The 17,755-nt window shown below is 39.3% G+C and overlaps 1 protein-coding gene across 2 annotated transcripts in view; it reads right to left on the reverse strand.

Annotated features, from left to right (window-relative positions):
- Window positions 1-17,755, reverse strand: part of KIAA0232 (KIAA0232 ortholog) — a 91,749-nt gene that overhangs the window by 49,487 nt on the left and 24,507 nt on the right. For both annotated transcript variants that reach the window (XM_032633311.1, XM_032633310.1), the window contains exon 2: window positions 8,021-8,519. In XM_032633311.1, coding sequence (XP_032489202.1) covers window positions 8,021-8,251 — 231 coding nt within the window. In that variant the 5' untranslated portion in view covers window positions 8,252-8,519. The remainder of the gene's footprint in view (window positions 1-8,020; window positions 8,520-17,755) is intronic.

Here is a 17,755-nt window from a genome sequence, read left to right on the forward strand (position 1 = left end):
AATATCGAGAAGATGCAAGAAATGTTTAACAAAGACCTAGAAAAATTAAAGAACAAACACCTAGAGGCACTAAAGAACAAACAAACAGAGATGAACAATACAATAACTGAAATAAAAAATACACTAGAAGGAATCAATAGCAGAATAACTGAGGCAGAAGGATGGATAAGTGACCTGGAAGACAGAATGGTGGAATTCACTGCTGCAGAACAGACTAAAGAAAAAAGAATGAAAAGAAATGAAGACAGCCTAAGAGACCTCTGGGACAACATAAAACGCAACAACATATGCATTACAGCGGTCCCAGAAGGAGAAGAGAGAGAGAAAGGACCCAAGAAAATATCTGAAGAGATTATAGTCAAAAACTTCCCTAAAGGAAATAGCCACCTAAGTCCAGGAAGCGCAGAGAGTCACAGGTAGGATAAACCCAAGGAGAAACAGGCCGAGACACATGGTAACCAAACTGGAAAAATTAAAGACAAAGAAAAATTATTGAAAGCAACAAGGGAAAAATGACAAATAACATACAAGGGAACTCCCATAAGGTTCACAGCTGATTTCTCAGCAGAAACTCTACAAGCCAGACGGGAGTGGCATGACATATTTAAAGTGATGAAAGGGAAGAACCTACAACCAAGATTACTCTACCTGGCAAGAATATCATTCAGATACGATGGAGAAATCAAAAGCTTTACAGACAAGCAAAAACTAAGAGAATTCAGCACCAACAAACCAGCTCTACAACAAATGCTAAAGGAACTTCTCTAAGTGGGAAACACAAGAGAAGAAAAGGACCTACAAAAACAAACCCATAACGAGGAAATGATAAAAGGAACATACATATCGATAATTACGTTAAACGTGAACGGATTAAATGCTCCAACCAAAAGACACAGGCTTGCTGAATGGATACAAAAACAAGACCCACATATATGCTGTCTACAAGAGACCCACTTCAGACCTAGGGACACATATAGACCGAAAGTGAGGGGATGAAAAAAGATATTCCATGCAAATGGAAATCAAAAGAAAGCTGGAGTAGCAATACTCATATCAGATGAAATAGACTTTAAAATAAAGAATGTTACAAGAGACAAGGAAGGACACTACATAATGATCAAGGAATCAATCCAAGAAGAAGATATAACAATTATAAATATATATGCACCCAACATAGGAGCACCTCAATACATAAGACAACTGCTAACAGCTATAAATGAGGAAACTGACAGTAACACAATAATAGTGGGGGACTTTAATCCATCACTTACACCAATAGACAGATCATCCAGACAGAAAATTAATAAGGAAACACAAACTTTAAATGACACAACAGACCAGATAGATTTAATTGATATTTATAGGACATTCCAACCAAAAACAGCAGATTACACTTTCTTCTCAAGTGCACACAGAACATTCTCCAGGACAGATCACATCTTGGGTCAAAAACCAAGCCTCAGTAAATTTAAGAAAACTGAATTCATATCAAGCATCTTTTCTGACCACAACGCTATGAGAGTAGAAATCAATTACAGGGGAAAAAATGTAAAAAACACAAACACATGGAGGCTAAACAATACATTACTAAATAACCAAGAGATCACTGAAGAAATCAAAGAGGAAATCAAAAAATACCTAGAGACAAATGACAATGAAAACACGATGATCCAAAACCTATGGGATGCAGCAAAAGCAGTTCTAAGAGGGAAGTTTATAGCAATACAAGCCTACCTCAAGAAACAAGAAAGACTTCAAATAAACAATCTAACCTTACACCTAAGGGAACTAGAGAAAGAAGAACAAACAAAACCCAAAGTTAGCAGAAGGAAAGAAATCATAAAGATCAGAGCAGAAATAAATGAAATAGAAACTAAGAAAACAATAGCAAAGATCAATAAAACTAAAACCTGGTTCTTTGAGTAGATAAACAAAATTGATGAAACTATTAGCCAGACTCATCAAGAAAAAGAGGGAGAGGGCTCAGATCAATAAAATTGGAAAAGAAGTTACAACAGACACCGCAGAAATACAAAGCATCCTGAGACTACTACAAGCAACTCCATGCCAATAAATTGGACAACCTGGATGAAATGGACAAATTCGTAAAAAGGTATAACCTTCCAAGACTGAACCAGGAAGAAACAGAAAATATGAACAGACCGGTCACAAGTAATGAAACTGAAACTGTAATTAATCTTCCAACAAACAAAAGTCCAGGACCAGAGGGCTTCACAGGTGAATTCTATCAAACATTTAGAGAAGAGCTAACACCCATCCTTCTCAAACTCTTCCCAAAAATTGCAGAGGAAGGAACACTCCCAAACTCATTCTATAAGGTCACCATCACCCTGATCCCAAAACCAGACAAAGATACTACAAAAAAAGAAAATTACAGACCAGTATCCCTGATGAATATAGATGCAAAAATCCTCAACAAAATACTAGCGAACAGAATCCAACACCACATTAAAAGGATCATACACCATGATCAAGTGGGATTTATCCCAGGGATGCAAGGATTCTTCAATATATGCAAATCAATCAATGTGATACACCATATTAACAAATTGAAGAAGAAAAACCGTATGATCATCTCAATAGATGCAGAGAAAGCTTTTGACAAAATTCAACAGCCACTATGATAAAAACCCTCCAGAAAGTGGGCATAGAGGGAACCTGCCTCAAAATAATAAAGGCCATATATGACAAACCCACAGCAAACATCATTCTCAATGGTGAAAAACTGAAAGCATTTCCTCTAAGATCAGGAACAAGACAAGGATGTCCACTCTCACCCCTATTATTCAACATAGTTTTGAAAGTCCTAGCCACGGCAATCAGAGAAGAAAAAGAAATAAAAGGAATACAGACTGGAAAAGAATAAGTAAAACTGTCACTGCAGATGACCTGATGCTATACACAGAGAATCCTAAAGATGCCACCAGAAAACTACTAGAGCTAATCAATGAATTTGCTAAAGCTGCAGGATACAAAATGAATGCACAGGAATCTCTTGCATTCCTATATACTAATGATGAAAAATCTGAAAGAGAAAATAAGGAAACACTCCCATTTACCATTGCAACAAAAAGAATAAAATACCTAAGAATAAACCTACCGAGGGAGACAAAAGACCTGTATGCAGAAAACTATAAGACACAGATGAAAGAAATTAAAGATGATACAAACAGATGGAGAGATATACCATGTTCCTGGGTTGGAAATATCAATATTGTGAAAATGACTATACGACCCAAAGCAATCTACAGATTCAATGCAATCCCTATCAAATTACCAATGGCATTTTTTACAGAACTAGAACAAAAAATCTTAAAATTTGTATGGAGACACAGAAGACCCCAAATAGCCAAAGCAGTCTTGAGGGAAAAAAACAGAGCTGGAGGAATTAGACTCCCTGACTTCAGACTATACTACAAAGCTACATTAACCAAGACAATATGGTACTGGCACAAAAAGAGAAATATAGATCAATGGAGCAAGTTAGAAAGCCCAGAGATAAACCCACGCACCTATGGTCAACTAATCTATGACAAAGGAGGCAAAGATATACAATGGAGAAAAGACAGTCTCTTTAATAAGTGGTGCTGGGAAAACTGGACAGCTACATGTAAAAGAATGAAATTAGAACACTTCCTCACAGCACACACAAAAATAAACTCAAACTGGATTAGACACCTAAATGTAAGACCAGACACTATAAAACTCTCAGAGGAAAACATAGGAAGAACACTCTGACATAAATCACAGCAAGATCTTTTCTGATCCACCTCCTAAAGTAATGGAAATAAAAACAAAAGTAAACAAATGGGACCTAATGAAACTTAAAAGCTTTTGCAAAGCAAAGGAAACTACAAACAAAACGAAAAGACAACCCTCAGAATGGGAGAAAATATTTGCAAATGAATCAACGGACAAAGGATTAATCTCCAAAATATATAAACAGCTCATGCAGCTCAATATTAAAAAAACAAACAACCCAATGAAAAAATGGGCAGAAGGCCTAAATAGACATTTCTCCAAAGAAGACATACAGATGGCCAAGAAGCACATGAAAAGCTGCTCAACATGACTAATTATTAGAGAAATGCAAATCAAAACTACAGTGAGGTATCGCTTCACACCAGTTAGAATGGGCATTGTCAGGAAATCTACAAACAACAAATGCTGGAGAGGGTGTGGAGAAAAGGGAACCCTCTTGCACTGTTGGTGGGAGTGTAAATTGATACAGCCACTATGGGGAACAGTAAGGAGGTTCCTTAAAAAACTAAAAATAGAATTACCATATGACCCAGCTATCCCACTACTGGGTATATACCCAGAGAATACCATAATTCAGAAAGACACATGCATCCCAATGTTTGCAGGACTACTTACAATAGCCAGGTCATGGAAGCAACCTAAATGCCCACTCACAGACGAATGGATAAAGAAGATGTGGTACATATATACAATGGAATACTACTCAGCCATAAAAAGGAACAAAATTGGGTTACTTGTAGAGACATGGATGGATCTAGAGACTGTCACAGAGAGTGAAGTAAGTCAGAAAGAGAAAAGCAAATATCGTATATTAACGTATATATGTGGAACCTAGAAAAATGGTACAGATGAACCAGTTTGCAGGGCAGAAATTGAGACACAGATGTAGTGAACAAAATGTATGGACACCAAGGGGGGAAAGTGGTGGGCGGGTGGTGGTGGTGGGATGAACTGGGAGATTGGGATTGACATATATACACTAATATGTATAAAATGGATAACTAATAAGAACCTGCTGTACAAAAAAATAAATAAAACATAATTCAAAAACTCTAAATAAATATAATATGCTGATTCATGTAGGATAAGCAGGCATAAAAAGGAGAGGAGAGAAATAAAGTAAAAGTGGGAAAATGTTAGCAACTGGGGCTGACTGAGGTTCTTTGTCGTACTCTTCCAATCCTTCTGATGTTTGAAATTATTTCAAAAAATAAGTTTAGGGGCTTCCCTGGTGGCGCAGTGGCTGAGAATCCGCCTGCCGATGCAGGGGACACGGGTTCGTACCCCAGTCCAGGAAGATCCCACAAGCCGCGGGGCGGCTAGGCCCGTGAGCCAGGTCCGCTGAGCCTGTGCGTCCAGAGCCTGTGCTCCGCAACGGGAGAGGCCACAACAGTGAGAGGTCCACGTACCACAAAAAAAAAAAAAAAAAAGAAAAAAGTTTAAAAAAATTTTTAAGATGAATATATGATTTCCGCCATTAAGCATCTTATAAACTACTGGGAAAGATAATACACTCTAATAACTATAATTAAGAGCTCTATAGCAGAAACATGGTCAAGTTTGGAAGAAGAAGCCATTGTTTTCATCAGGAATTATCAGAAGTGGATTCAGAGGAAGGTGACCTGGACCTTGAAGGATGGGTTAGAAAAGTAGTTTATATTTACATCTAAAAATGATGTATAGTGAATTCCTGATTTATCTAAGCATACATTTATCAGAATATGGTAATCTTGACAAAAATAAAAAAAATAGAATTTGTGGAAATAAAATTACTAAGACCCACCTATAATATCTACGTATTAAAAGGCAGTTGTTCTCCAGCACTACGCAGTACACAGCTGTCGCCACAACTGTATTTACAAACCTGCCCAAATCAGAGGTTTACATGTAACTCTGTTTGTTAGTCAGCCTCAACCAAGACCAGGGCCTGATCAGCTGTACTTCCTACCCAATCACCAGGGGCTGCTGAGACAAGTACAAAATCTGTTTCTCAGAACTCAAGAGCTCTTTGTGTGTTTCTTTTAGCTAAAACTGTGAAAAGCCATGAATTCAACATGACAAATAAGGCCAGTAGTTGAAGCAATGGCCTTAAAACTAGGCATTTTCAAGTCAAGGTTAGACTAATTCAAGGACTGAGGGGTGAGAAAAGATGCAAGGAAACAAACACCCAAAAGTGGAGTCACTTGGCCTCCAAATGAGGGGTGAGCCCACCCACAGTGTGACCCAGGGATCAGAAGAGTGGCACGCTTGCTCGCCCACAGCAGGCTGGTGAGTATGCCCATTAGGTGGAGTCTGAATCACAGAAGGTCAGCTCAGGCCCTTCCCTTGGCTCTATGCCCTGACTCTCTCTGGGGGGATACAGTGAGCATATCCTCCTCCTTGAGTCATGGAAAAGTTATGGGTCATCTCCTATGAAAGGTCATTTTCAATTTGACCTTCCCCATCAGCATGGGACTTGGCACTGTGCGAGCCAGGGCTGAGCAGAAAAGGATTTTAGGGCCCTTTTAATTCCCTGTGGATTCTCCTTGTAATTCCAGACATGCTCTGTTTTCACTAACCTTTATCTGTCCTGTGTCCTAAAGATGAACCAGAACAGGGAGGATCAACACAGTAGGCCACTGACAGCTGCCAAGACACCCACCCCCCGCCCTCCGCCACCCTACAGCGAACACAGAGACCAAAGGGATTCACAAACAGGTCTCATCACGGAAGTGTTCACCATAATCTTAATAGCAGGCCTATGTTTTACCCCTTTTTCCATGTACTATAGCACCTAACACATAGATACTCTGTGCTAATATATTTATTGGTGTTGATACTGTTAATACACAATTTTAAGAAGAAGCCTTATTAAACTCCTACTAAAAAACGATTTGTTTCCTACACGTACATATTTACAACTGAAGTACATGATTTTTGAGTTAAGAGGAATATCTTCCTCATTTCTGGAAGTAAAAATTCTTCTACGTTGGTAGATTTAACATGTTACCTGCCCTTAAAGTACATTTACTGGAAATATGATGGAAAATAATAGAGCTTTGGTAAGAAAATTATGCAAAATACTGACCGCCAAAATAACACACTTTCTGATTATTAGGTTTTAAGTCAACCCCCTCAAAGCCTTACTTGACCTAATAATCACCAGCCAGGGCAGTAAGCAACCTGGAAGCAGGGGAAATGTAGTTGTGTCCAGCTAGAAAGGATGCGGAACACCAGCAGTGGGAAATACTCTGCTCAACTGACATGTGACAGAATGTTAGGCACGCTGTGAAACCCCCTGTATGTACAGGACTCTGAAACTGCTCTGTAGTTTGGAAGGTCAAAGCCAGATTCTTCCGTCGATGAAACTTTGCTCCTGTTTTCAGTGTTAGTAACAATGGTTTAAAACAACAACAACAAATACTGCCCACAAAACACTCCCTTTTTAAAAAACTGTTTATCTTTTGGCCGTGACACAAGGCATGTGGGACCTTAGTTCCCCAACCAGGGATCGAACCTGTGCCCCCTGCAATGGAAGCGTGGAGTGCTAACCACTAGACCGCCAGGGAATTCCCAAAACACTCCCTTTTACATGAAATTTGTACCCAGAAGTCACCCAGAGCTCATTGGTTTGGTGCTGATGACTCTGCCTCCCTTTCAGCAAGCCTCACATTCAGGAGCTTCTCTTGGAGAGTGAGACTGAAGTTGAGATTTTTTTCAAGAACATAGATTTGGTTGCTTTCTTCACTTTAAGCACCTAAGTCAAGTAAAATGTATATTGGCCACTTTAAAGTTATATGCTTTACCAAAATTTTAAGTCTACTGATTCAAAACACACACTTTGATTAATAAGCAGTTTATCATCATTCTTAGAGATAAAATGAAATATTAAACTTTGGACTGTTAAGAAGTATAACAGACCCAACGATTAAAACGTCTAATCACAATGTGGGATTTTCCTAAATAGCAGAAACCAACATTCCGGAGCAGTGCTAACTCAAAGGCAGTGGGTCATCAAACTATTACCTTCTGTGACAAGATCCAGAGTCTGTGCCAGAATGCAATCAACATCAAGAAAATGTCAGAGAAAATGACTGAACCAGTGTGTTTGGTAACGCGGCTCATCTATATTCACTGACAGCTTAAAAAGTTTGTGGACCCCAGCCGTCTAACTTGTGCTGGAATACGAAAGTGCTCTTTGAAGGAGAATGTAAACACAATCATAAATTTTCACAAAACATTTACAGTATGTAAATACCTGTTCCTGCAGGTCGTAGTCATAGCTGTCATGCAGCAGAAGACTGAGGACGTATCGAGTATAAATCATGGCATCAATGCCACATTTCTCTAGCTCTTGTCCCAGCCAGGTCTGCACTGGACCCAAAGCATGAAGCAGAGACATTTCAGAGACAGATACAGGGCCTGGATAAGAGCTTGAGGAGCTTTCAGGTGGTAAACCATCCACAACAACTGTACAGACAGGGCACATGAATTTAGGTTGCTGACATCCTTAAAATGCGGAGCATGTTCTGCAGTGATGTTCTGTTGGTATCTGGAGGGGATTTTCACTCCAGTAAAAAGGAGAAGGGCTTGACATCTAGGGTAAGCATTTATTTTTGCTGGCAGTCAGCCATCTAGAACTGAATTTCCCTCTTCAGGCATGACCAATGAATCAACATCCTGATAGCAACATACATGTAGATGTGATTTTCTACTTTAATTTCACATTGAGGCCAAATGTAAGTCTCCAGCAGAACCTACAAAAATAAGAGAGAAAAAAGGTATGCGTTATGTATAGATATAAATTACGTTATTGATCTTTTGAAAAAACTCCAAATGAACCATTCCTCTTTATTAAAATACCTTTGGTATCTTGGAACATTAATTTTTTTTTTTTACTGTAATCGTTGACATTTTAAACTAAGTGACATTTTAAACTTTTAAAAGCTTAATATCATTTAAAGATAAGGAAAACTCAGAAATCTGTATTTTTGTACTCATGCTCAATTATACTGATGTTTATTTTGCTATATCTCAAGAGACTGGACTTGTAAAATTTTGCTGAAAGAATTTCTCGTAACAAATCACTAGCTCATTTTAAAGTAAAACAGAAACAAGCAGCTGAATGGTAATTTCACTGAAACATTGGTAAAAAAAAATTAGTCCCGGACTTCCCGGGTGGTGGCGCAGTGGTTGAGAGTCTGCTTGCCGATGCAGGGGACATGGGTTCGTGCCCCGGTCCAGGAAGATCTCACATGGCGCGGAGCGGCTGGGCCCGTGAGCCATGGCCGCTGAGCCTGCGCGTCCAGAGCCTGTGCTCCGCAACGGGAGAGGCCACAACAGTGAGAGGCCCGCGTACCGCAAAAAAAAAAAAAAAAAAAAATTAGTCCCATAAACGTAAGTTTTACACAGGTAATCAATTTTTGTATGGCTAAAAACTTTGGACTGCTCATCACTTATTTCATAAAAATTAAGATGAAACACACATTTGTCTTATAGCCCTGCCAGGCAATAGTTATATCTATTTTAACTTTTCTTCTTATATACCTAGGTTGACTTTCTGATTACTCGTGATAGATGCCATTTTCCACTAAATTAACATACTTTCAATACGTCATACTAATCTAACAATGGCTTTATTAAGTCATAATATTCTTTATGCTAGAGTTCTGATTAATTTATGCCACTAGAAAATGAAAACTAACATAGTGATAGGCAAATCTCATTGGATCAGCTTTTGCATGAATTTTAGCAGATAATAAGAGGGTTACAAAAATGACTTTTTAAAAAGTATTAATAATTATTTTTAGTAAGAGCATCAAGTCAGAAAGACAGACACTCTTCACCAAAGATTTAACGCTCAGTTTCTTGCACTTCATCTAGAACTACACACTAAATGTTACAAACATTAAATATAAAGAAAATATGTTTAAATCCACCACAGGATGAAGTTACTAGATCAATGTACCACTAATATGTATTCTGCTACTTCCTAAAATCTTCTCTATAATTCTTTTCTGAATTATAAAAACTAGATAAATTAAAGCAAAGATTTTCTATAATGTTTACTTGCTGAAATTTTCCAGCTGACTCTCAAAATTAAAACATTTTCCATAAATTGTTTAATACGTGTGGATCTCAGGATGCCAGACAGATCATCAATTAACCAATACATTCACTTCTGGGGACATCACCTGAAGCGAGTGGATAGCCAGCACTCATTCAGTGAAGGTTGCACCAAGACAATGAGGAGACATGAAGCGGTGGCTGAAGGAAGTAGGTCAGAGAATCTAAGGCAGCTGGAGATCACAGGAAAAGTACCCAGAGGAGAGAGCTCTCCAGAGGAAAACACCAGATATCTGCAAAGGGTTGCTCCTAAGCCTTCAAAAGAGTGTTAATCGGGGCATGCATGTGAGGACCCAGCCAGGGCACAGGAAAGGGTCATCATAAAGGAAAGGAGGAAACACGCCCTAAGGCTCAGCGTGGCTGGGGATGGTGCCTGTTTTCTACCAGCCAGACTGGAAAACCTCATAATTCAGGGCACACTAGGTAGAGTGCTCAGAAGGGTCTCGACTTAGTAATGGGGAATAATTAGCCCTACACTAAACACTGCTCTGGACCTGCCTAACAAATCTTAAAATCAAGACCCAAAAGACCAAACTGTTTCCAACTGTTTTCACTGTGGCCCCAGAACAAAGCTCAAGGGATACAAAATATCCACCACCCAAGAAGATAAAATTTACAAAGTTTGGCATCCAATCAGAAATTAGCATGCATGTGAGAACTCCCCAGTGGTCCAATGGTTAGGACTCCCATCTCACTGTCGAGGGCCTGGGTTCAATCCCTGGTACTAAGGGGAACTAAGATGCCACAAGACCCGCGGTGGTGGTGCGGTCTAAATAAATAAATAAATAATTAGCAGGCATGCAAAGAAATGGGACACAAAGGGAATGGAAATGAAGAGAAAAATTAACTGAAACCAATCCAGAATCAACACAAAGGTTAGAATTAGCAGAAAAAGACTTTAAAAGTTATCATGATTATATTCCATATGTTTGAAAAGATATAAAATCAAATATCTAAAGATGAAAACTACAATGTCTGAGATTAAAAATATAGGACAGGACTAATGGCAGATCAGACATTTGAGAAGAAAAGATTACTGAATCTTAAACCACACACATACACAAAACTATACAAAATGAAATATGGAGAGAAAAAGAAGTTCAAAAAATTAACAGCACTTCAGTGAGCTGTGTGATAACTTTAAGAAATCTAACATACATGTAATTGGAAGAGAGAGAGAAGGACAGAAAAAAATATTTGAATAATGGCCAAAATTTTTCCAAAACTAATGAAAACCAAAACACACAGATCCAAGGAGTTCAATGAACTCTAAGCACAAGAAACATGTAGAAATCAACACATAATAAAACTATTCAAACCAGTAATAAAGTCGCCAGAGAAAAAAAGAAACATTAGGTAGAACAGAACAAAGATATGGATGACATCAGATTTCTTGATGGAAACCATGCAAATGAGAATGGGGCAAAAACACTTTAAAGTATTGAAAAAAAGAACCTGTCAACTGAGAATCCTGTACTCATCAAAAGTATATTTCAAAACAAAGGTGAAACAAACACTTCTTCAGACATGGAAAAACTGAAAGAATTCATCACCAGCAATCCTGCCCTAAATGAAATGTCAAAGGAAGTCCTTTAGGCAGAAGGAAAATGATAGGACAAAATGTCCTATCCACACAAAGGAACAAAGAGCACTAGAAACATTAACTAAAATCTTCTTGTTATTTAAGTATCTTTAAAAGATAACTGAGGGACTTGCCTGGCAGTCCAGTGGTTAGGACTCTGCGCTTCCAATGCAGGGGACGTGGGTTCTATCCCTGATCAGGGAACTAAAATCCTACATGCCTTGCTGCATGGCCAAAGATTTTTAAAAAAAAAAGAAAGAAAGAATGAAAATAGATAACTGACCATTGAAACAAAAACAACAACGTATTGTGAGGTTTATAACATATGTATAAATAAAATGTATGACACAACAGCATAAAGACCAGGAGTGGGAAACTGGAACACTATTATAAGGTTCTTATACATCACATTAAATGGTATGTTATCTCTTGAAGACTGTGATAAGATAGCTGTTAATAATCATAATAAATTTAAATGGCTTAAACAACCAATTAAAAGGCAGAGATGGGTCTTAAAACAAGTCCCAATTACAATATAGTAAAAATTCTACAATAAACATAAAGTCACAAATAGGTTAAGTAAAGGATGGGACTTCCCTTGTGGTCCAGTGGTTAGGAATCCACCTGCCAGTGCAGGGGACACGGGTTCGAGCCCTGGTCCGGGAAGATACCACATGCTGCGGAGCAGCTAAGCCCACGACCCACAACTGCTGAGCCTGCGTGCCACAACTACTGAAGCCTGAGTGCCTAGAGCCTCCACAACAAGAGAAGCCTGTGTACCACAGTAAAGAGTAGGCCCCGCTCTCCGCAACTAGAGAAAGCCCGCACGCAGTAAGAAAGACCCAACGCAGCCAAAATTTAAAAAAAAAAAAAAGTTAAAAAGAACATATTTCTGCATAACCAATAGGGCAAAGGAGAAATTAGAAAGTATTTTGAATTGAATGAAAATAAAAACACAACGTATCAATATTTTTAGGTTGCCACTAAAGCAGTATTTAGGGGAAAATTTATAGCACAAGGAGAGCCTATATTAGAAAAGGTCTCAAATCAGTTTTCATCTTAAGAAACTAGAAAAAGAAGAGCAAATGAAACCTAAGCTAAGCAGAAGAGGGGAATAAAAGATGAGAGCAGAAATCAATGAAATAGAAAATGGAAAAACAATGAAACCAAAAGCTGGTTCTTTCAGACAAGATGGACCTCTAGCCAGACTGTTCAGGAAAGAGAGAAGACAAATTACCAATATCAAGAATGAAACAGGTGAGATCACTACAGATTCTATAGATATAAAAAAGACAATAAGGGGATACCAGAAAAATTTTACACCAATAGAATAAACTTAGATGAAATGGACAAATTCCTTGAAAACACAAACTACCAAAGTTCATTCAAGAAGAAATAGAATTAATGGCCCTGTACCTATAAAAGAAATTGGGTTTACAGTTTAAAACTTTCCCACAGGGGCTTCCCTGGTGGCGCCATGGTTGGGAATCCACCTGCCAATGCAGGGGACACGGGTTCAAGCCCTGGTCTGGGAAGATCGCACATGCCACGGAGTGACTAGGCCCGTGTGCCGCAACTACTGAGCCTGCACTCTAGAGCCTGCAAGCCACAACTACTGACCCCCACTCGCCGCAGCTAGAGAAAACCCACACGCAGCAAATGAAGACCCAACGCAGCCAAAATAAATAAACAAACAAACAAAAACTTTCCCACGAAGAAACTTCCAGGCCCAGTTGGCTTAAAGGTGAATTCTACCAGATATTTAAGGAAAGTATAATGCCAATTCTATACAAACTCTTCTCAAAAATTGAAGAGGAGGGAATATTTCCCAAATCATGTTAAGAGGCCAGCATTACCCTAACATAAAAACCAGACTAAGATATTATAAGAAAACTACAGACCAATATGGCTCATGAACACAGATGCAAAAATTCTAAACAAAATTTTAGGGAATTGAATCCAACAATATACATCAGATCCAGGGAGTACAGAGGTATCAGAAGAATGTCTTTAACGAAATGTATATAATTGTCTTTGCCAGAGAACTTCTAAAACTTAGTTTCGCTGCGAACAACTTAGTATAAGGCTTTTTTCCATTATTTAAATGAATAAAGGCCTTAAAAATTCACATATGACAGACCTGGTTCACTGTTAAGACTGATAAAGAAAAACTGTTTTAGTTTACTATGTTCACTTTAAAACATGGTATCAACCCAACCATGGGATTCTCTCTGTTGTCATTAAGAGATATGGACAAATCAAAGGATTCAAGAAGTAGGTGAGATGCAGAAAAGAAAGCAAAACACATTGAATGCCCATGATCTCATCAAAGCCAGTTAAGACCTTCCCTTGCATCATTACCACTAACAGAACTCCTGCTGTGACTTGTTCAATAGCTGATGCCATATAATTTTTAAATTGTCCATATCCCCAGAGTCATTAGTGACTATATTTTGTTTTTACTCTCTACATAGAACAGACTCAGAGGACTGAGGAAAAGAGAGGAAAGGCTGGTAAGTCTGGGAGCGTAAGCCTATGTAGTCATCTGGGCAGCACCTGTAACTGGACACCAATAACAAGGGTCTGAGACAGAAGCACCCCAAGCTGGCTTCCTCCTGTACCGTGATGACAGGTCTAAATGTTCCTGGAGCTCGAGTGTCCATTCTCCTTACTGTGAACATAAACTGTTAACAGATGGCCCAGGTATAAATATTGGGTCATAACTAAGCTTCCCCTCCCCTAAGCTGCAAGCCTTTGGTAGCAGAGCACACACACCGAACAAGAGGCTCTTTATTTCTAGTTCTGAACTGTTTCAGAAATAAAATTATCTGTTTAACTTACTCCAGGTGTGATCCACCATGTGGCCAAAACAATGGAGGGATCTGACAAGCACATGCAAGACCCACTTAACATCCACCTGGCAAGTTCAAGAACATGGCTGGCAAACACCCATATGTCAAACTCTGTCTATTCATCTTCGTACTCATTCCAAATGTGAAGTTTAGTCAATATGAAGTTAAACTGCATTTTAGTTTAACTTCTCTAAAAGGTTTTTTTTTTTTTTTTTTTTTTGCAGTACGCGGGCCTCTCACTGTTGTGGCCTCTCCCGTTGCGGAGCACAGGCTCCGCAGCCATGGCTCACGGGCCTAGCCGCTCCGCGGCATGTGGGATCTTCCCGGACCGGGGCCCAAACCCCCGTGTCCCCTGCATCGGCAGGCAGACTCTCAACCACTGCGCCACCAGAGAAGCCCTCTCTAAAAGTTTTAAAGAAAAAGCACCACCATGTACACTCAAAGGTTCTTCATTTTGTTTCGTTTTTTCAACTTTTCCTTCTACAAAGGTTTACACTGAGAAAAAAAGACCTTCCACAAATTGTCTTGAGCATCTTTTCTCTCACGTAAAATTATCCTAAAGACTGGGCTGTATAAATGATAATTTTAAAGGTCCAACAATAATACACTTATTTTAGAATTTCTCGTCTTTTTTACTTTAAATTTTAAATGGTTTCTATTAAGGATACCAAAAAATATATATAGCGGATTAATGCCCATGGAAGCATGCATCTTCTTTAATTCAGGAAGGCAGGACGGAAGAGTGCAAAGTGCACCAGCCCAGCAGTCCATAACATGTAGGTTTTTGTAGTCAGTATCACTTCCACTACTGAATAGCTGGGTTTTCTGCCCATAACTCATCTGTAAAGGAGAATAATGAATACTTGCTCTCCCTGCCTCTCAACTTCTCACAAGGTTGTTTCAATGAGCAAGTGAGAAATGCATCCAAGTATTGATATTTGTGGCCTTTGTATTTCACAAGATGTCACACCAATGGAAGGTGCTGTTATTACAAACTACCCCCCTCAAATTGTTTATATTTGCTTACTCTAACAGGGTTCTTCACTGATATGATTATCTAAAGAATAGTAATTATGTCAAATACATTAGGCTTCTAGTACAAAAAATAATTTCCTCGCTATCCTTAAAAAAAAAAAAGAACTATGAAATCACCTTCATTTACAATAAAAATCTAGTTTTAGTCATACCAAAGCCGTTCCTCTTTTTAAGTAACAGTTTGGTCTCTACTACAAATTCCAGTGCGACGCTGCTAAGAACTCAAGGTGGTGAAGTGCAGAGGATGAACACAGAAATACCATGGCTGCTGTTTCCTGTCTTTTGGAATGTGCACATCTGCAGAGCAACCTCTGCATTTAAGCCGCACTATCCCCAAACAGTACAGACTCAGAAGCTTAGCACACACCGCTTTCCTTCTGTGGCCTAGTGTGCGATTTCTAGACATTTTAAGGACTCTAGAATTATACACAGCCCTGCTGGTGAATGAAAATCACCCCCCAAAGATTTGGGGATGGATGAAAGCCTCCAAGCCTAGTATTAATGTGAGCCTGGAAGTCAAAGTGGAGGAATGAGGGGGGAACATCTATCAAGCCCCACCCACGCCCATGACACCACCCCACATACACACCCCTCCACCCCTGCAAGAAACCCCGTGTCACCCTCAGTCTCCAGGAGTGAGGGCCCTGGGGCCTGTGGTGCTTATGATCAGACCTGGAACTAGAATAACAAACTGAATTCTAAAATCGAAAGCATTTAATTCTTTATCTAGTCCACATGTTTTCAGAGTGATAATTAGTCACAAATGATTTGTCTATTAAGGAGAAAAAAACAGATCTAGGTACTGAAGTTATTACGTAAGTACCTTTTCAACAATAGCCAGCCAAAACATAGTAATGCCACAATCTTCAAGTGAGTAATTTAATAATGAAGTGGGATTTTGGGGGGGGGGGGGGGCAGGGTGCTGAGGGGTGGCGTTTCTTTTTTCTAAATTTATTTATTTTACTTATTTATTTTTGGCTGCGTTGGGTCTTCGTTGCTGTGTGCGGGCTTTCTCTAGTTGCGGCGAGCAGGGGCTACTCTTCGTCGCGGTGCGTGGGCTTCCCATCACGGTGGCTTCCCTTGTTGTGGAGCAGGGGCTCTAGGCACGCAGGCTTCAGTAGTTGTGGCACACAGGCTTCAGTAGTTGTGGCTCGCAGGCTCTAGAGCGCAGGCTCAGTAGTTGTGGTGCACGGGCTTTGTTGCTCCGTGGCTGCGGCGAGCCGCTTCTGACCAGCAGAATGACGAATCACCACACGCTAGATTCTTCTCGCATCACACTTTATTGGAGTACAGCTTGGTTTCGGGCGGATGGAAGGAAGACCCCGTACGCTCGAGCCTGTCTGCTTATATAAGGGCTTAAGGACTCGTGTAAGTCCCTGATTCGTCCGTATGGTGATCGCATTTCGCAAGCCGGACTTTGGATAGGCCACTGCTTCAAAACCTGATTAGCATATTAGGTGCATACGCCCTAGCGGCATACTTAGTGCATGCGTAATGGCTATCCGGCCGCGCCCTACACGTGGCATGTGGGATCTTCCCAGATCAGGGCTCGAACCTGTGTCCCCTGCATTGGCAGGCGGATTCTTAACCACTGCGCCACCAGGGAAGCCCTGAGGGGTGGTTTTGAAGAAGCTCATTGATCTTCCAAAATCTCATCCCCTATGTAACAATGTGCTAAGAAATGTAGTGCCATCTTTTTATATTCTTTGTAACACCACATACATTACTGAAAATTATTCAAGTTACAGCTCCCGTGAGTGTCCTTAAATAGCTGTAAGAGACATACACTCAATCTATAGCTCAGTTTCCTTAGTGCTCAAGTAGAGCAGACATGTGGCAGACATATTAAGGTACTTCCCTTCATTTTTGATAATATATTGTACATATTTTCAGGTTTGCTCAAAACTCATAAAAATTATTTCAAAAAGCATAATGTCTTTCTGACATGGTACATACAATATTATTTGTGGGTTGTTTTCTCAATTTACTTGTGTTACAGCACAACTGATGATAAAGAGCACCAGATAGTAAAAAGTTGTAAAGCTGGCTTCTTCAGGCAAAATGTACTGAATAAAATGTAGATCTCGTGAAGGAATGCCTGTGCAGCTCTGTTCAAGCAATACATTCACTCGCTGAAGCATTCTTGTAGTCTCAGAACACTTTTTCTTTCTGCTCATATATACTTTTATTATAAAAGTTGTTTAAAGTATTCTAAAATATGAAAACAGAAGGGCACCCATACACAATTTCTCTACCCTAATACAATTCACTGTTAGTATTCTGGTGTGATTATCAGTGTTTTTTCCTTTGCAAAGAACTTAAAATTTTTCAATATTTCAACATGGTAAAAACAAATATATACTTTTGTATCCTGCATTTTCCACCTAGCATCGTCATC

This window comes from Phocoena sinus, chromosome 5 (assembly GCF_008692025.1).
Source record: "Phocoena sinus isolate mPhoSin1 chromosome 5, mPhoSin1.pri, whole genome shotgun sequence".
Taxonomy (NCBI): domain Eukaryota; kingdom Metazoa; phylum Chordata; class Mammalia; order Artiodactyla; family Phocoenidae; genus Phocoena; species Phocoena sinus.